Source organism: Ranitomeya variabilis, chromosome 2 (genome assembly GCF_051348905.1).
Source record: "Ranitomeya variabilis isolate aRanVar5 chromosome 2, aRanVar5.hap1, whole genome shotgun sequence".
Taxonomy (NCBI): Eukaryota; Metazoa; Chordata; class Amphibia; order Anura; family Dendrobatidae; genus Ranitomeya; species Ranitomeya variabilis.
The window spans coordinates 997,342,573-997,363,061 of NC_135233.1; the positions used below are offsets into that span (position 1 = coordinate 997,342,573).

Consider the following 20,489-nt stretch of genomic DNA (forward strand, 5'->3'; position numbering starts at 1 on the left):
ACCCCCATTCACCTGACCCTGCAGCCAATCAGTAGTCATAACATCAGCTCTTCCGCTCCAGAAGAGACTATAAGAGGAGCAGAACTGAAGAAAGTGGTGAATTTCGGAGTTAAATATGCTATCTTTGCTTTTTTTTTTAATAGTATAAGAGAAGGTCGCAAAGAAACTAAACTTACAATAAATAATAATATTGGTAGCGGAGAACATTTCAGGACACGGCAAAAAACTCCAAGAGGGCTGTATAATAATGGCATCCATTATGCAGATTGTATCAGTAAACTGCTGCACACCATTTCTGTGTTTTAAGTTTTACTACAGTGGGGGTCTCTCAGAAGAAGACCCCCGAATACATACAGACATATTTAAAAACACAATGTATTCTGACACATAAACGTGACATTAGTTGATTGTCCCATTGAGAGGTTAGTAACGCCATCACAGTGAGGATGTCCTCCACCAGAAGAGCCTACGAAGGAAACACAAGTCCCACATATTAACCGATAAAACTGAAGTTCTCTCCATCTTCTGCTTCCCAAATGAGTTCCTTTTGGCTTTGGGCCATGCCACTTTCTTTGGGTCCTTGTTCCTGCTGCTAATGTGCCAGTCATCGGTAGCATACGTGGAAAAGGAGATGTTTGAACCAGATGAGGGATAGGTAAAAGAATTGGTTTGGAGGGCGGGGGAGCTGAATGTTTGCGGTAATAGCAGCTGCAAAATCAAACAGCACAAGAAAGCAATATATAAAATGCACATGTACAGCCAGAAAAGCAAAGGTAAAAAGTCGCATGCATTACTGCCAATACCGCATCCTATAAGAGCACTAAACTTAAGAAGCAATTAATAAAAATTTTAAAAAAAAACACAAAAAAAAAAACACAAACATTCATCGCATGATTTCAGGACTTTATAGGAGAGCCGGAAACAGATGGTCTTATGTTGAAGCTCAAACAGGAGTCCATCACCTCTTCCTCTCAACAGTGGCAGGAATCATGTCGCCGAATCTCTATTACAGACCAAGTGGGTGAAGGCTTCTGATACAGCAAGCTCACTCCCAGCTGGTGAAAATGGTAGCTCAAGCTTCAAGGGGTTGTCCACTACTTGGACAATCCCTTCTTGATCCAAATGTTTAGCCCGATAAAATAAAACCTATACTCCCGTTCCGCGATGGCACTGGTGTAGCTCTGTCTCTCGGTTCCAGGGCTCTTGTGCAGTTGTTGTGACATGTGACCGCAACGCCCAATCAGTGCTGTCCCCTCCTTCGGACAAATCAAACATGAAGAAGTAGTCCAGGCTGCAGCCGATCCATTTCTTCCTCTTCATGTTCAATTCGACAGCGACGCCAGCTCTGATAGGGCGCCGGGGTAATGTGTCACAACAACAGCACGGGAGCCCCAAGGAAAGCGAGCGCCGACACCGCAGGAACTGCGCCAGAACGGGAGGCGAGTATAAGTGGACAACTTCTTTAACACAAGAGGTTTCTACCCAGCTTCATATATTTCGGCAAATATGACAAATGGTGTAATTTTAAAAGCAAACACAGATCATGCACAATATAAAATGACTAAAACAGAGTTCCCCTCTAAAAATACTGGAACCTTAACTCTAGATGGGCACTGCTATTACTAGTCTGCTCACAAAAGCTGCGGTCCCACAGTGAGCACATACACTACACCACCAAAACATGGACCGTCATGATTATTGAATTCAATAATATCATTGCAGATAAGTGGATGAAATCTGGCCCAACCTCACGCAATGTCCATTGACAAACTGGCAACACTATGACCCCCTATAAAGTACTCACTGATAAAACATTGCCCGGCCATAGCACGACGCCTTTGCCACAAGTCAGTTTGCAAAATTTCTGATTTGCTCAATTTTCTCCAAATCGACTGTAAGTGCAATTTATGTGAAAGGCAACCATCCAAGAATAACAATTCAGCCATAAAGTGGCAGTCACCATGGGGCTGCACAGGCTTGTGAAGGTCCAGTGCCAGCTCCTGAGCTGGCTGCAGCGGTGATCACAACTACAGCACATATCACCCCTGCAGCTAATCACTGAGCTCAGCAGCCCTGACAGCTTAGATAGTAAAAGTTGCTGAGCTCAGTGACTGGCTGCAGGGGAGAGGTGCACTGTAGTCATGTCGTCAGTGATAAAGCCAGTAAACAAAGACTAGAGTAGCGGCAGAGCGATAGCACTGGACCTGGCGAAGATGAGCAACAGCTGTGTTTGTAACTTTTTTACCTATATAAGCCTTTGCTGGGATGGAAATTGATCATGTAAAATTCCTCTAATAGATTTGATGTCAGTCGCCACCTAGAGATGCATTATGCACTGGTCTACTGAGCAGCTTGATAAAAGAACCTGGGTGTCACAGGGGTACACAACGACAGAGAGGAGCCAGAATTCTGCAGCTTGTGATTTCTCCTACTCCTGCATGGATTAGAAGCAATTCATCTTTTTATTAAACAGTGTAAATTTATTTGGGGCAGTGCAGGGGTCAATCTGCTTTTGGGAGCTCCTGGAGCTAAGGCTCTCAGCTGTTCACTGTTAGCCAATTCCATCTCCTATATAATCTGGGCCCTGGCTAGCACTCATTGTCAGAGCTAGCCTTTGCTGCATGGTTGGAGGCTGTTGTTGGTTATTATTGGAGAAGGCATTTGGTGGATTTATCCGAGACTCTTTCTAGGTTTTAGTATGTCATAATTCAGTTTCTTCTCCTACTTTGGTTTTACCCCATCCTCCATTCCACGATGTATATTTGTATGTTTGGTATTTTTTGTTACCCCTGTTTTTACCATGCTAGTCAGGTTGTTGTATTACGGTACACTAGTACTCCCCTCTTCCCTGGGTGGGGCAAGGGTACAGACTGAGGGCGGATTCAGGAGCTAAGGCAAGGTACGTGGCCCCGGCGACTTCACTATGAGAAGTAATCAGGTGAACAGGGCATGCTATGGCGCCCCTAAGGTACAGGGAAGGATCTCCTGGTGCCGGGACACCCAACAATAGAGTCGTAACACCAGGTACGGCAGATGCCTGAAGAAGCTTACATACTGTAACACTGGGAATGTTTAATGCTCCTGCACACAAATAATGTTTAGACAAGTGCATGTTAAAGGGAACCTGACATGCTGAAAAGTGTGTCTAATCTGTAGGCAGGAGGTTATAGAGGAGGAGGAGCTGATCAGACTCAGACATTTTTATGGGAAAGGATTCAGTAGAACTTTTATTTTAGTCATTGAAATCCATGGTGTCTGTATGCAAACTAGTCCAGTGGGCGGTCCTACTAGTGATTGACAGTTTTTCCTGTATGACTATGTGAGAAAGCCATCACTGATGGGACCACCCACTGCACTCATACAGACACCAGGTATTCCAATGAATAAAATACAGGTGATACCGAGTCTTTTCCGACAAACCTATATATCATTCTGCTCAGCACTGTTCTGTCCACAGACCCGACTGCATGCACAATGTGACAGAGTCCCGTTAAGACATGGTAACGTGTTTGCTGTTAAGGTCCTAAAATGTCACACAGCGCTGATTTGAACTCCATCTTTCACATTTAGGATGATTCGATCAAATGGGTGCTGAACTGTATACTAGAGGGGCTTTAACCCCTTTACTCCCAAGGGTGGTTTTGCACGTTAATGACCGGGCCAATTTTTACAATTCTGACCACTGTCCCTTTATGAGCTTATAACTCTGGAATGCTTCAACGGATCCCGGTGATTCTGACACTGTTTTCTCGAGGCATATTGGGCTTTATGATAGTGGTAAAATTTCTTTGATATTGCCTGCGTTTATTTGTGAAAAAAAATGGAAATTTGGCAAAAATTTTGAAAATTTCGCAATTTTCCAACTTTTAATTTTTATGCCCTTAAATCACAGAGATATGTCACACAAAATACTTAATAAGTAACATTTCCCACATGTCTACTTTACATCAGCACAATTTTGGAACCAAAATTTTTTTTTGTTAGGGAGTTATAAGGGTTAAAAGTTGACCAGCAATTTCTCATTTTTACACCACCATTTTTTTTTTAGGGACCACATCACATTTGAAGTCTTTTTGAGGGGTCTATATGATAAAAAATAACCAAGTGTGACACCATTCTAAAAACTGCACCCCTCAAGCTGCTCAAAACTGCATTCAAGAAGTTTATTAACCCTTCAGGTGTTTCACAGGAATTTTTGGAATGTTTAAAAAAAAAAAATGAACATTTAACTTTTTTTCACAAAAAATTTACTTCAGCTCCAATTTGTTTTATTTTACCAAGGGTAACAGGAGAAAATGGACCCCAAAGGTTGTTGTACAATTTGTCCTGAGTATGCCGATACCTGATATGTGGGGGTAAACCACTGTTTGGGCGCATGGCAGAGCTCGGAAGGGAAGGAGCGCCGTTTGACTTTTCAATGCAAAATCGACTGGAATTGAGATGGGACGCCATGCTGCGTTTGGAGAGCCACTGAAGTGCCTAAACATTGAAACCCCCCACAAGTGACACCATTTTGGAAAGTAGACCCCCTAACGAACTTATCTAGATGTGTGGTGAGCACTTTGACCCACCAAGTGCTTCACAGAAGTTTATAATGTAGAGCCGTAAAAATAAAAAATTAAAATTTTCCCACAAAAAATATTTTTTAGCCCCCAGTTTTGTATTTTCCCAAGAGTAACAGGAGAAATTGAACCCCAAAAGTTGTTGTGCAATTTGTCCTGAGTACGCTGATACCCCATATGTGGGGGGAACCACCGTTTGGGCGCATGGGAGAGCTGGGAAGGGAAGGAGCGCCATTTGGAATGCAGACTTAGATGGAATGGTCTGCAGGCATCACATTGCGTTTGCAGAGCCCCTAATGTACCTAAACAGTAGAAACCCCCCACAAGTGACCCCATATTGGAAACTAGACCCCCCAAGGAACTTATCTAGATGTGTTGTGAGAACTCTGAACCCCCAAGTGTTTCACTACAGTTTATAACGCAGAGCCGTGAAAATAAAAAAAATAAAAAATTTTCCACAAAAATTATTTTTTAGCCCTCAGTTTTGTATTTTCCCAAGGGTAACAGGAGAAATTGGACCCCAAAAGTTGTTGTAAAAATTTGTAAATTTGTCCTGAGTACGCGGATACCCCATATGTTGGGGTAAACCCCTGTTTGGGCACACGGGAGAGCTCGGAAGGGAAGGAGCACTGTTTTACTTTTTCAACGCAGAATTGGCTGGAATTGAGATCGGACGCCATGTCGTGTTTGGAGAGCCCCTAATGTGCCTAAACCGTGGAAACCCCCCAATTATAACTGAAACCCTAATCCAAACACACCCCTTACCCTAATTCCAACCCTATTCCCAACCGTAAATGTAATCCAAACCCTATCCCTAACTTTAGCGCCAACCCTAACCCTAACTTTAGCCCCAACCCTAACTGTAGCCCTAACCCCAACCCTAGCCCTAACCCCAACCCTAACCCTAGCGGGAAAATGGAAATAAATACATTTTTTTAATTTTTTCATTTTTCCCTAACTAAGGGGGTGATGAAGGGGGGTTTGATTTACTTTTATACAGGGTTTTTTAGCGGATTTTTATGATTAGCAGCCGTCACACACTAAAAGATGCTTTTTATTGCAGAAAATATTTTTTGCGTTACCACATTTTGAGAGCTATAATTTTTCCATATTTTGGTCCACAGAGTCATGTGAGGTCTTGTTTTTTGCGGGACGAGTTGACGTTTTTATTGGTAACATTTTCGGGCACGTGACATTTTTTGATCGCTTTTTATTCCAATTTTTGTGAGGCAGAATGACCAAAAGCCAGCTATTTATGAATTTCTTTTGGGGGGGGGGGGGGGGGGCGTTTATACCGTTCCACGTTTGGTAAAATGGATAAAGCAGTTTTATTCTTCGGGTAAGTATTTATATCATTTTTTTATGTTTTGGTGCTTTTATACGATAAAAACTATTTTATAGAAAAAAATTATTTTTGCATTGCTTTATTCTGAGGACTATAACTTTTTAATTTTTTGGCTGATGATGCTGTATGGCGGCTCGTTTTTTGCGGGACAAGATGACGTTTTCAGCGGTACCATGGTTATTTATATCCGTCTTTTTGATCGCGTGTTATTCCACTTTTTGTTCGGCGGTATGATAAAGCGGTTTTTGCTTCTTTTTTTTTTTTTTTTTTTTTAACGGTGTTCACTGAAGGGGTTAACTAGTGGGACCGTTTTATAGCTCGGGTCGTTACGGGCGCGGCAATACTAAATATGTGTACTTTCATTGTTTTTTGGTTTTTTATTTAGATAAAGGAGTGTATTTATTGGAACAATATATTTTTTTTTTATTATTATTATTTAGGTTTTTTTTTTACTTTTTTACTTTGCCCCAGGGGGGGGACATCACAGTAAAGTGACAGATCGCTGATCTGACATGCACATCAGGGAGGCTTCCCGGCACCTGCTGTGACCAGGCGCTGTGAAGCCACCTCCCTGCAGGACCCGGATGCAGCCCCGTGGCCATTTTGGATCCGGGGACTGCAGGGAGGAGACGTTGTACCGATCGTCTCAGGGAAGCACGCAGGGAGCCCCCTCCCTGCGCGATGCTTCCCTATACCGCTGGCACACTGCGATCATGTTTTATCGCAGTGTGCCGGGGGCTGTCCGTGACCGCTCCTGGCACATAGTGCCGGATGTCAGCTGCGGTAGTCAGCTGACACCCGGACGCGATCGGCCGCGCTCCCCCTGTGAGCGCGGTCGATCGCTCTGGATGTACTATTCCGTCCTTGGGAAGTAAGGCCCACCCCACATGAACGGAATAGTACGTCCAATGGCAGAAAGGGGTTAAAAGCTAAAGATATTGATGACCTGTCGTTTGGATAGGACATCAATATCAGGTAAGTTGGGGCCCAACACCTGGCAGCCCCCAGTGATCAGCGGTTTTCAGTGTCAGCGGCGGCCGGGTGTAAACAGTCAGCAGAGCCTAAAGGCACAGATCTGTGCACCGCATGGCAGCACCCGAGAAAGGTTCCTACTCACTGACGGAGCGGTGCTGCTGTGCCATTCTTACACTCGGCAGCTGCTGTAGGTGATAACAGGTGATCAATACCTCCTGTACAGTGGTGGTCCCGACACCTGGCAGCACCACCATTCTGATATTATTTCTAAGGATAGTGATATAATAAGCCTGAAAAACCTCTAAAACCTAAGGTTATTGATTGGAAGATCCAACAAGCTCACATAGGAGTAATGCTCAGGTGGCCATATACTTTTTGGGCTGTACACAGGACATAACTTCAAGCACTGGAAATGGAACAAGAAGAGATAGTAAAAGGCAGAAAATTCTGTAAAAGGAGGGCTACGTATCCATCACAAGGCGTGTATAATTACAATGGGATACTGTGCAGACTGGACAAGTCAGTCGCCTACTGACTACATAAAACAGATTGTGACAAAACAGGTTATACGGACTAGGTGTGAATTATCATAGTAACAATTACCGACATCTGGAATTAGGAATGAATCACTTCCTGGGTTCTCACACCCAACCATGCAGGAAGGTCCAAAAGCACGAGAAGTCAGAGCCAGGAGCAAATTGTGAACTGGCCGATGTGCAGCTCTTCGAGCTCAGCCGCATCACAGGTGGGTGCGGAGGGCAAGCTGTCTTGTCTGCAAAAACACTAGGCCAGTGTAGAAAAATCCCTCGATTGTACTGGAACACCAACTTTTCTTGGTCAAATGGACACAAACTGACCAAAACTAAATTCGTCTGAACATTCCACAATTTGGAATTACCAGCCTCCCACTGACAAAATACAGATAAATGTCATAAGGCGTATATATCAAACTCAGGCCCACTGATGATTAGGTTTGGCCCGCGACGCTGGAAACAAACCCCCGAAACTGCACATTCAACTGTATCGGTATCCTGGTTGAAAGCAACGATGGAAGCGGGAAAACGTCGTCTCCCTCCGCTTTTATTCTCCCTCTGCATCTGACGTAAGCAGTGCAGTGAGTGCGATGGGGTCACTACTTTGTGCCCACTGTGCGAAGGGGTGAAAAGCGTCAAGAGCGCTCGCTTCCGAGATCACAGAGGCGGAGGATCGAGAAGAGAATACTTTTTGTTTTGTTTTTTTAATGTGGAGCTATTTTTTGTATGGAGGACTTTGTGAGGCCCACGATACTGCGTGGAGCCCATTATACTGTGTGGAGGACTATGTGGAGCCCATTATACTGAGTGGAGGACTATGTGGAGCCCATTATACTGTGTGGAGGACAATGTGGAGCCTATTATACTGTGTGGAGGATTGAACGGGGATACAGTAGTCATCATGCTGTGCATGTGGAGGAATTCTCCATGGGTGCATCTTTGTTGGCATCATACTTTATGGGGCAATGAAAGGTCAATCTAGGGGCTTTAAAAAGGAGGAAAATTACTTTTGCAAGGGCTGCAAAGTTGTAATACTCTACCGTGAAAAAAAAAATATATATCCTTTATGAGATGAAATTATAGTTCAGCATTCTAAGCAGCACATCGTCCTGTTTGCTGCCAAGAAAAATGGCAGTGCGCATTGGAAGTGTAGTCTGCCTGTGTAAACAAACTATTAAAGAAGTTGTCACCTACTTGGACAACCCCTTCTCAATCAGTATATTTGCCCCCCGTTAAAATAAAAACACTTGTACTCATCTCTGGTACTGGAGCCATTCCAGAGGTGTCAGAACGTGCTCTCCCCATGACGTTGTCCCCTAACGCGAGCCCTGCGCCCATCCAGCGCTGGCGTCACTTCGAACAAATTGAACATCAAGAGGACGTCGGGACAGCCCCAGCCTTCATTTGCTGTAGATGTCCGATTCGTCTGAAGGCGGGGACAGTGACGCCAGCGCTAACTGGGTGCAATGCTCACGAGACAATGTCGCGTGAGTACGGGGAGAGCGAGTGCCGACACCACCAGACCTGCATGGGAGGTAAAGTGTTGTTATTTTATGACGGAGAAACACTAGATTGAGAAGAGGTTGTCAGTAGTGGAAGCCTCTTTAAAAATGCAAATATGTAGCTGATCGGCGATCTTTAAGAGCAGCAAGTCGAGTGGTTGAGCGGTGTAAACATACTTTAAAGGGAGGCCATAATACGAAAATGACCTATTTCAGTCAGGTTTTCCTGTTAAATGTAATTTTTTTTTATTTTTTTTTTAATTTTCTACAATATTTTTCTTTTTCTCATATCACAAACTAAATTAAAAATAAAAAATAAAAAATTTGCAATATTCACACTGGAACTGTTTCAGTCCAAATGTACATTATCACCAATGAACAGATTCCCACCCTATCTATAAAAGATGGGCGGCGGGGTTAGCTGTGACATCTCCTATTGTGAATGGCAGACGTAAGTGTGACCACTAACAATGCTTCAGCTTTCATCTCATACCAGCCAGTGAGGTGGGATGGGCAGCACAGCAGAGCTGTCAGCACTGTGAAGGGAGCTGCTAGAAGTGTTGGTAATGAGACAAAGCTCAGCTCTGCTGTACTGCCCCTCCACCCACACTGACTGTTGTGAGATGAAAGTGGAAATATGGATGTGATCCCACTCATCTCTGCTCGTTGTAATCACACACAGTGTGCAGTGAGAAGATCAGACTGCCTGTCATTATATACACAGAGACACCAAGAGAGACCTTACCGGTAACCTGTCCAATCTGCAGCACATATCTGCCACCACCTGTCTGCTCAGTCCCATTCAGCCATGTGACATGAAGGATAATGCAGGAATTAGAAGAAAATGCCTAATATGTTAAAAAATATTATTTTGCCGTTCACAAAAAAAAATCCAAGAGGAAACCAAACACCAACCACGCAACACACTTGAGATTATTTTCACTCCTACATTGTTTCTAATAGAAAAATACAGAGCTACTTGCATTGCTCAAAAAGTTGCTCTGGGACACAACATAGATGTGAACAGCGCCTTATGTGGCCTTTTACGCTTTTCACTTGGCACAGTTCCAACGTCCCTGTGATAACATTAATCTGCAAAGTCAATATTGTCTCAGGATCACAACCGTAGATCTGGAGAGCAACCTCAGGGTTAAGGCTGTAATTATCATTCAGCAAAGAAGAAAGGTTTCATATTCTAAAGGAAAAAGAGAAGACAGCCCGGCCCTACACATTCACAACTGATCGCAGGGCACACTGCATAGACGCACGAGATGTTCTGTACCTTCTCTGCTTTCTTGTCCGAGATGTCCTGCTTCTCCAGTACGGCTATGCTTTCCTTCAGGTTCTTCACTATGTCTGCTGGAGACTTGTGGGACTTCCCAAAGGGAAATGGCATGTTTGCTTGGATAACACTGCTTTACAGCCCCGTACCTCCTGCAGGATGAAGTGAGAAGATGCACATCAGCAGAAGCTGTGGAAAGAACATCTGGTGATCTTGCTCTATAGGTTTATTAAGAAAAAGGCCAGTCCATTTTATTGACAAAATGTTCCCCTTGTTTGGTGGGCCTTAAAAGCCCCCATAGTGGATATAAGTACAGGGCAAGAATAAACCATTCGCTCACACTGACGAAAACGAGGAGAAAGTTCTACTTCAGGCAGCATGGTGGCTGCGCTGGGGTCCGGAGCTCAGATCACACCAAGGTCAACATCTGCAAGGAGTTTGTATGTTCCTACCGATTTCCTCCCACACTCCAAAGACATACTGAATCTAGATCGTGACCCCAATGGGGACAGTGCTGATAAAGTCTGTCAAGTGCTGTGGAATTAATGGCGCTATATAAGAGAGTAAAACAAATTAATGTAATATACCTGCAACATACCTTGTGTTTCACTGAAGCAAATAAACCCCACCTATGAGGTCAAACAAACCAAATACCATTTAATAACAAAATTATGTCGGCACTGTTCCCAAAAACAGGATAAACACACTGGGCGGTATCCACATGTGTGCGGCACAATATCTGAGAGGAGATCAACCGTAACATGTCAAAGTAGGCTGGCTCTCACCATGTAGCATGACAGAATAGCTGCTTATTTTCCTTCCATGGTCGAGAGATATACAAAAAGAACAACAATCAGCAAGTCGGTAGTCTACGGCCCTTTCAACCTTTTTCTTAAAGGGAATCTGTCACCTCAAATTGGCGGGCTATGTAAATGCCCTGTGTCCGGTCCGATGGACGGTATTTCATCTTCTTTTCTCCACCCCATCCTTCCCCGCTGTCCGCAATATTTTCGTGAATTTGATTAGGTGTTCTCCATAGTTCATACGTGTGCGCAATGCAATCTTGCCTCGCGCATGCGCAGTATGCTTTGCCCATCTGTGGGCAAAGCCGAAAAGCATTACTGCGCATGCGCCGGCGCTCTATGTCCTGGAACACAGCGAAATACTTCCGGGATATAGAACGCCGGTGCATGGAAGGGAAGCATGGGGTGGAGAATAGATGATGAACGAAGAAAATAAATAGCTGTTTTATGATATTCCATGGCAACTGCCATCCTGCTTTAGGATATGACACCAAATACCATGCAACACTTTGGTAAATGAGGAAAAATGTGAGATTTTTGTAGATTCTCAAACACACTAATGCACCATTTATACAGGGGCGTCCATAATTTATTTCCCTTCTTTCTCCAGGTTGGCTTCTGAATGCAAAGTTTAAAAATATAGTGCAGAACCCCTTTAGGGGTCACCTGCAAGAAAAAAAGGCTACGAAACATCTACAGCATTTTTTTAAAATTCCAGATTAGAAACTTTATTTTAAAATAGTGGTGGGCATCGTAAAAGATTAAACGGAGGCTTTTACCCGGACCTGTGTATAACCCCACCCACATCACTGATTGGCAGCTTCAAAGGCTTCATGAAGATTTGCTTTTTAAACTTCTTGCAAAAATCTGGTGCCAACATTTAATTTGTATGCAGATTTAACATTTTTTATTTACTCATTTTGAACTTTTCCATCAATTCCTGTCCCCTTTAATTGTTTCTCAATTAAACATTATGTAACATCACATTTATATAGGATGATACATAACAAAACTTTAGTTTGTTTCTCTAAAGTGTGCTCAGTACATGAGAATAAGGGCGCTCATACACTAGAGGTTGGGAACAGCAGAAATGGCAGATCTACATCATTGTGTGCTGTCTGTCAGTACCTACTCTTTAAATGAAGTAATGTAATAGATTCTGATTGGTATCTGTCAAAAATGTGATCTGCAGCGTTTATTGGAGTTTCCATTTTTCAGTCCTTGTCGGGTGCTGTAATTGAAAAGTCATTCACGTCAAGTGACAGAAGTGCATCTCATCAAAGGAAACCAGGCAAGGCCACAGATCACAGCAGAGATTGATCAGTAACTTGTTGCCCTACATTATGGCACTGTGGGCCCAAGACTAGAACCGCCAAAGACAAGCTGTGAACCATGAGTCACTCAGAATATCCCCAATTTGTTACCAGCCTAATGGCCCAGATGTGCGACTAGGTTCAAGGAAATATCTGGCCATGTAAACACAAAGGAGAAGAGCTTCCAAAGAAACAACAATCTAAAAATGTGCTGGCATGACAAACTACCAGGGATCTACTATGTCTCAATGCTCAAAATACTGTTCATTATGTCTGGAAAACAATAAGATCAAATTTTAACTGAACTAGTTAAAGACCCCGAAATTAAAATTGTAGCCCTGAAGTGTGAAAGTCAATGCAACTTATGATGTATCTAATATATAATTGCTCTCTTCAAAATGCCAGCATGGACAAACACAAAAGAAATCTGGTACAGAAGGCAAGTATATTAGGTTACCCACATTGCCTATTAAAATGCCTGCTTACCGTAAGGCCGGTTTTACACATCCGTGAAACAAGGACCATGCTCTGCTCGCAATGCCTGCCCTGAGCGCCAGGTCGCCTGCCCCGAGCTAACTGCCTAATATATGACTGTGACGCAGTAAGCTCATCTTCGGAGACCTGGTGGTTGGGTCCAGTATTGCGAGCCACGGAAGGCTGGGGTTTTATAAATGTGTGAAACCGGCCTAAGATAAGACCTATTTAACGGTGTTCAGTTGGTGGGGCTGGAAACTTCTGACAGATTTAACAAGCTACACTCCAGCTATTGAGCTTCTAAGGCTACGTTCACATTTGCGTTGCGTCGGGCGCAGGTTCGGCGACGCATAGCGACGCATGCGTAATGCGCCCCTATATTTAACATGGGGGCGCATGGACATGCGTCGTCTTGCGTTTTGTGACGCATGCGTCATTTTTGGTGCAAGCGTCAGGGCGCACAGGACGCTACATGTTGCATATTTGTTGCGTCCAAAATCAAGCCAAAAATGGACGCATGCGTATCAACAATGCGTTTTTGCATGCGTTTTGCGTTGCGTCGGTGACGCAACGCCCAACAATGGAAATGTGAACGTAGCCTTAGCAATTCATCAGACAATATAAACTCACGCATTACATGTATTGTATCCATAAGTAGGACACAACAAAGCAAAAAAGTGGAAAAATAAAACATAACTTTTAATGCACAAAAGTAGATAAAAACTAGTTACCCAAGTGAACACTTAAAACGGGGCCAAGTCACCACCATATATAATGGACCTTAAACAATGACAAGCCCTAAACAGGATTAAAAGTTTCCGACAATATATGCGGAATCAATCTGAGATAAGGTTTATGAAGAAGCTGTGCAGCAATATATATAACACAGCAACTCACCCTATACAAACAGACGCATATAGAAACAATAGACAGTAATCAGCATGTACTGTGAAATATGCTTACTGTACTATTAAACAAAAAGGAACGGTCTCACCAATTCCATAAGGCAGGCAACGGAGCACCGGGTTTTCTTTGGTCAGATAGACATCCGGTTGATGAAGAGATGACAATCCCTATGTCAATCCCTATGGGGCTACAATAAGCTATCCCCCAAGCTCCTGCCCTTACAAGGGCAGTCCACATCTACCCCTGTAAACATATGCCATATGCAGGACAGCATAGAGGGTGGCAGGACTTTTTGTCCCTCTGTTATCAGCACATAATCTCCTCATACAAGCAAGTGCCCTGATGACTTGAGCTTGGAAGAAACGCGTCGGGACAACTCAGGGAGAGTGCAGGGCATATGTTTACAGGGGTAGATGTGGACTGCCCTTGTAAGGGCAGGAGCTTGGGGGATAGCTTACTGTAGCCCCATAGGGATTGTCATCTCTTCATCAACCGGATGTCTATCTGACCAAAGAAAACCCGGTGCTCCGTTGCCTGCCTTATGGAATTGGTGAGACCGTTCCTTTTTGTTTAATAGTACAGTAAGCATATTTCACAGTACATGCTGATTACTGTCCATTGTTTCTATATGCGTCTGTTTGTATAGGGTGAGTTGCTGTTTTATATATATTGCTGCACAGCTTCTTCATAAACCTTATCTCAGATTGATTCCGCATATATTGTCGGAAACTTTTAAAGGGAACCTGTCACCACGTTTTTGGAAGATGGGATAAAAATAGCGTTAAATAGGGGCAGAGGTGGGCGTTACATTAGTGTGTGTGTTATGCGTTTATTACCCACCTAAGTTGCCGAAATAACTTTGCAAAGTCTCCGTTTTCGCCTGTCAATCAGGCTGGTCAGGTCACATGGGCGTGGTGTCTTCACCCAGATTTGGCGTAGTTTTCCGTTGGTGGCGTAGTGGTGTGCGCATGCCCAAAGTCCGGAATCCTCTTCCAGGGGATTTAAAATAGCGCGGTGTTCGTTATTGCATTGGTGATCGGTGGGCGCGGCCATCTTCCTTTGGCCGCGCGTGCGCAGAAGCGGCGCTCTGCTGGCCGCGGCTTCAGGAAAATGGCCGCGGGATGCCGCGCGTGCGCAGATGGATATCGCGGCGGCCATTTTCCTGAAGCCGCGGCCAGCAGAGCGCCGCTTCTGCGCACGCGCGGCCAAAGGAAGATGGCCGCGCCCACCGATCACCAATGCAATAACGAACACCGCGCTATTTTAAATCCCCTGGAAGAGGATTCCGGACTTTGGGCATGCGCACACCACTACGCCACCAACGGAAAACTACGCCAAATCTGGGGGAAGACAACGCCCATGCGACCTGACCAGCCTGATTGACAGGCGAAAACGGAGACTTTGCAAAGTTATTTCGGCAACTTAGGTGGGTAATAAACGCATAACACACACACTAATGTAATGCCCACCTCTGCCCCTATTTAACGCTATTTTTATCCCATCTTCCAAAAACGTGGTGACAGGTTCCCTTTAATCCTGTTTAGGGCTTGTCATTGTTTAAAGGTCCATTATATATGGTGGTGACTTGGCCCCGTATTAAGTGTTCACTTGGGTGACTAGTTTTTATCTACTTTTGTGCATTAAAAGTTATGTTTTATTTTTCCACTTTTTTGCTTTGTTGTATTTAATCAATAGTGGGATTATCTGCAAGACTTATATTCCCTATGCAGATATTGCTTTGTTAGTATCCATAAGTAGGAAAGGAAATAAAGCAAAGTGTAACATACACATGCTTGTGTGAAGAGAGAAAGCTTGAACAAGGAAGTACTGTTGGTTACCTGTAGTTATAGTTAATATATCCCAATAACTGGGTGGGCAGCCAGCCTCTGCAGATCTCCAAAGGAAAAGTGCAGCCAACCTGCGGAACATAAAAGAAAAATACATTGAAAAAAATCCTACTTAAAAAAAGGAGTCTGTCCACCCAAATGCAAATCAAACAGTTACAATAGCCCCAAGAAAATCATATGGGCAGCAGAAATGTTATCACTGTAATTAGCTTTATTCCATATGCAGAGAGGGTGCACGCCTGTTGTGGCCAAGAGCTCGGTGTAACTTTACACTCCATCAATTTGCAAGTTGAACAGTTCTCCTATTCTGATTAACAGCGCTCACTTGGCCAGAATAAGCCTTCCTGAACCCCAAGTGCAGCACACGCACACTGACTATACAGTGTAGGGATGGGCCCCCTTTTATCAAAGCCATCTGACTGCGAATGCCGCTCCCTACACCCAGAAGTGTAGAGAGCGGCTTCAGAGAGGATCAGTTACCTGCTCCTCCTGTCTTCACTGTGTCACACAATAGGCCAATCTCAGTGCTGATATTGACTTATTCTATGGTGCAGTGAAGACAGGAGGAGCACGTGACCATGCTCCTTATTGTCCGACGCTTAAGCCCCCCATACACCTTAGATGGCCGGCGGCCAAATGATGGTTTGGCCAAGCATTCATCCAGGAGCTACATCACCCAACTCACCAATATACAGGAGCACTCACATTGCTGATCTCTCTGGCGGTAGCTCATCTCCCCCAACAATCATTAGTCAGGAGATCCCTTACTCACATTAGACTGTCGGTGAAACCAGTTGACATTAGTATAATTTGTACGGGGGCCTGTAGTGTAAATTACAGACCTTTAAGGCTATCACAGTCCTTTAGTAGACAACAGATTCATGGGTATTTAGGACGATTTTCTCTACAGAGTTTACTGTTGGGTCTAAAGGAAACACTTGCATTTACCTGTGTTTTCCCACCAGACGAGCAGAGCCTTATTTAGGACTAATTCACAAGTATTGCTGCCTAAGTGCAGATCTTGTGACCTGGACACACAGTACCGTATATGCCAATGATGTTGGTAGTTCAGATCACAAGTCCTGTAGTTAGGCTGGGAACTGTGATAGTGGAAGGAAAAAGAAAACACAACCACAAATAGTGTATCTTCCCCCTACGTGATGAGCGGTTATCAAATGGCACATCATATAGTATCAGATGTGCGGTCATTTGGCGACAAACAACCGCATCAAGCAATGTTCACATGATAGCAGCTGGAAAGAAAGAAAACTAAAGGCATTTTAGGACACTTGTGTTCCAAATCATATGAATGGGGTTCTGTACTGGAACGTTTTATTTCTGTTTTTATGATAAAAAAACACAAATAAATACTGGACATGTGAACAAAAGCTTACTGTGAAGGAGATCTCGATGCTGCAGGAAATATATGAGGCAGTGTCAGCACTAAAAGGCCCTGTAAATAGGCCAATATCCGGAGAATTAGTATTCTGAAGAACACTTATTTCTTGCATCTGGTGGTCTAAACAGGCTGGCAAAATTATTGGCCACACAAGGTCCTGTGTGAACAGGCGATATGATTCCAATAACATGATGTGCCATGTCAGGACTATGGTATTAGCAATCGTTCTGAGCACATACAATTCTGTATGACCCGTCTAAAGATGCCATTAGATGATCGACAAACCAGCTTGCATGTAGCTGATTGACAGTCATTTTGTAGCCATGATCAAATCGTCTAAAACCTGGTAGAAGCCATTAATTATTCTTAGCTATTCTAGGAAGGTTATATAACGACACAGATAAATGCATAATATTACACCAAGTGGGGAGCTGTGGGAAGCTTTGTGACTGCCATGTGAGAATGACAATTACCTGTGCACCGCACTGAGATAACTCAGAGAAACCGCTATCCAAAAAGTTAGAAACTATACAAGATGACAGTGAAGTGACTTCTTACAAGGTCATGTTTTACTGAGTGAGGAAAGCTCTTTAAGATTTGCATTTCACTATAGCATTGATGTTTAAGAGCGCGCTATTGCAACGAGCCATGCAGCTGCATCACCAGGATATGATTCTAATGCCCCGCTCAGCATTTTACATCAGTATCTGTAAGCCAAAACGGGGTGTGGAACAATCAGAGGAAACATATCACCACTTCTGTATATCATCCCCTCCTGGTTTTATCTTACAAATACTGATGTGAAATACTTACCAAATACTGATTGTGTGAACGTGGCCTAAGAGTGCTCCGATTTACTGATAACATATAGTGAACTAACATAAGAGCCTCTTATCGATGGTTTGCATAAGCATCTCTGCTGCTGTAGTATTATAAAATTAGTAATATACAAAATAACAGGAAGCATAATAATAAACTAAAAAGGAGTAATCAAAGCAAATATATAAAATAGGAAGTGTTGGCATTGCATAACAAGGAGTAGCAGATATATGAAGACAAAGGCTGCGTCATAAAATATATTAAAGTAATACATTGTATGAAAGATTGCTTTGTAAATAAGTAAGCAAAATCAGGGTACCAAATCCGGAAAAATGTTTATAAGTTACCCTGTATAGCTAGAAGTATAAGAAATGCTCCTCTAGAACACTATACATACACAGTATATAGCAAGATGGGGTATCGGTATGTGAACTTTACCCACTAGTCCTAATGTCTATTCATCTGCATGTCTGCAACGTTTCACTGACCATTACTTGTGACACTACACGTCTCAGCAAAGGTGCATCATAGTCCAAGCAAACTTGAGGAATCAACTGGATGTAGTAACAACCAAATCAACTGAAGACCACGCTCATCAGGAAGTCTCACATATCTGGGGGAATAATTTATGAGAGACTTCCTGATGAGAACTACAAGCCTCAGAATCTCTTGCCTCTATGCAGTTTACATATCACGCTGGGATGTGCGGTTTCACAAAAGATTAAGAGCTAGCTGATGCAGGTCACTATTCAGTTGGGTGAGGGATGGAATACCTGAAAAGTTTCCACTCTTAGTGTAACTACTGCATAGATTTACATTGGTAATGACGCCAATTAGCATTTTCCTTACTGATCTAATGGCGTCTGCATGCTGATCAGCTGCCATTTACATCACTCCTCTAGGTGTGGAGCACAGAGAACTGCAATCCTAGGAGTGATGGCGGGGGTTTTTTTTACTGCAGAGAGACAGCAAACTATTTTTATAGAAAAAAAGAAAAAATAAAGTTAAATCAAGAGTGAATCACACTGGGCAATTCCCTCCACAAGCCACTGACACTGGGCATGAGGGATCATTCAGACGTCAGTATTTAGGGGACAGAACATGCACCATTAGAGTCTTTGGGGCGGTTTACATGTCTGAGTATTTTCGCACCAAATCATGAAGACATGTCTGAAACTAATCAAAGTCACGTCTCAAACTGGCCGATTGTCACTGATTGACAAAAGTCTGAGAAACGTCATTAGTTTAGTTATATGCAAGAAAAACTGATGAAAAACTGAGACACTGATGAAAACCTGATCCAGAGCACGGATGACAAATCACTGAGGTCTGAGCGAGCCCTAAAATGCTTGTTAAAGGGACGGAATCTTTACAAGTCAGGTGACCTGCAACACACAGGGGCCACACTATCCAGGACTGCCCCACAATACAGACAGAGGGAGCAGATCATGGACGCAGCAGGATACTCACAATGTCACCTAGCGAGCACCAGACACAGGGACACCCCTCTGCCGGGCCCCCTGCTGCCTCCCGGGCTGTTGTCTCTCTGCTGACGGTTCACTGCACGGGGAGCCTTTCTTCTCCGCTCCTTTCCAGGGCTTTTGTCCTCTCCAGTCACTTCCGGGGTGTCCAGAAATCCGTGACACTGCTGCAGCGCCACTCCTTTCCCGTCACTCCCGGGTGTCTCTGGTACAGGGTCACTCCGGGGGTCTCAATTCTTTCTCACGGGTCACTCCGGGCGGCTCCTCCCGTCTCTATGGTGTTCTCGGTCCCAGAGGGATCACTTCCGGCGCCTGCGATGACGTCACTCGGAGAGCGACATCAGTAGAACTGGAGAGCGAGCCGAGGTGAGACTCTATGGTAAAGCAGGCTAGAGCGGCCAGCGGAGTCAGTCCTCTAGCTCTGGGGCTCCCCCCAGTGGTAGCGTTATACGTGTGTCCATGTGGTGGGCGGTGCCCTACAATGTGACACATACACGGGGAGCAGTGAGGACGTGGTGTGCGGGGCGGGGAGGAGACCTGGTCAGTGACAGTGTAAGCCGGGGGGCCATGGTGTAAGCACAGAGAGGGGCTCCACAGACTGTGTGAGCCGGGGGGCCATGGTGTAAGCGCAGAAAGGGGCTCCACATACAGTGTGTGAGCCGGGGGGCCATGGTGTAAGCACAGAGAGGGGCTCCACAGACTGTGTGAGCCGGGTGGCCATGGTGTAAGCACAGAGAGGGGCTCCACAGTGTGTGAGCCGGGTGGCCATGGTGTAAGCACAGAAAGGGGCTCCACAGACAGTGTGTGAGCCGGGTGGCCATGGTGTAAGCACAGAGAGGGGCTCCACAGACAGTGTGAGCCGGGGGGGCCATGGTGTAGGCACAGAGAGGGGCTCCACAGACACTGTGTGAGCCTGGTGGCCATGGTGTAAGGACAGAGGGGCTCCACAGACTGTGTGAGCCTGGTGGCCATGGTGTAAGGACAGAGGGGCTCCACAGACTGTGTGAGCCAGGTGGCCATGGTGTAAGCACAGAAAGGGGCTCCACAGACAGTGTGTGAGCCAGGTGGCCATGGTGTAAGCTCAGAGGGGCTCCACAGACAGTGTGTGAGCGGGGTGGCCTTGGTGTAAGGACAGAGAGGGGCTCCACAGACTGTGTGAGCCGGGGGGCCATGGTGTAAGCACAGAGGGGCTCCACAGACTGTGAGCCGGGGGGCCATGGTGTAAGCACAGAAAGGGGCTCCACAGAC

At 44.6% G+C, this 20,489-nt stretch overlaps 1 protein-coding gene across 2 annotated transcripts in view; it reads right to left on the bottom strand.

Annotated features, from left to right (window-relative positions):
• CAB39 (calcium binding protein 39) overlaps nucleotides 1-19,664 on the bottom strand; it is a 39,609-nt gene extending 19,945 nt beyond the window's left edge. Inside the window, exons 1-4 of one of the 2 annotated variants that reach the window (XM_077291123.1) lie at nucleotides 19,231-19,663; nucleotides 15,534-15,613; nucleotides 10,200-10,351; nucleotides 499-708 (exon numbers count right to left, since the gene is read on the bottom strand). In XM_077291123.1, coding sequence (XP_077147238.1) covers nucleotides 499-708; nucleotides 10,200-10,313 — 324 coding nt within the window. In that variant the 5' untranslated portion in view covers nucleotides 10,314-10,351; nucleotides 15,534-15,613; nucleotides 19,231-19,663. Of the gene's footprint in view, nucleotides 1-498; nucleotides 709-10,199; nucleotides 10,352-15,533; nucleotides 15,614-19,230 lie in introns of both variants that reach the window. The other variant, XM_077291124.1, reaches the window with a different exon arrangement.
• Nucleotides 19,665-20,489: the final 825 nt, after the last annotated feature.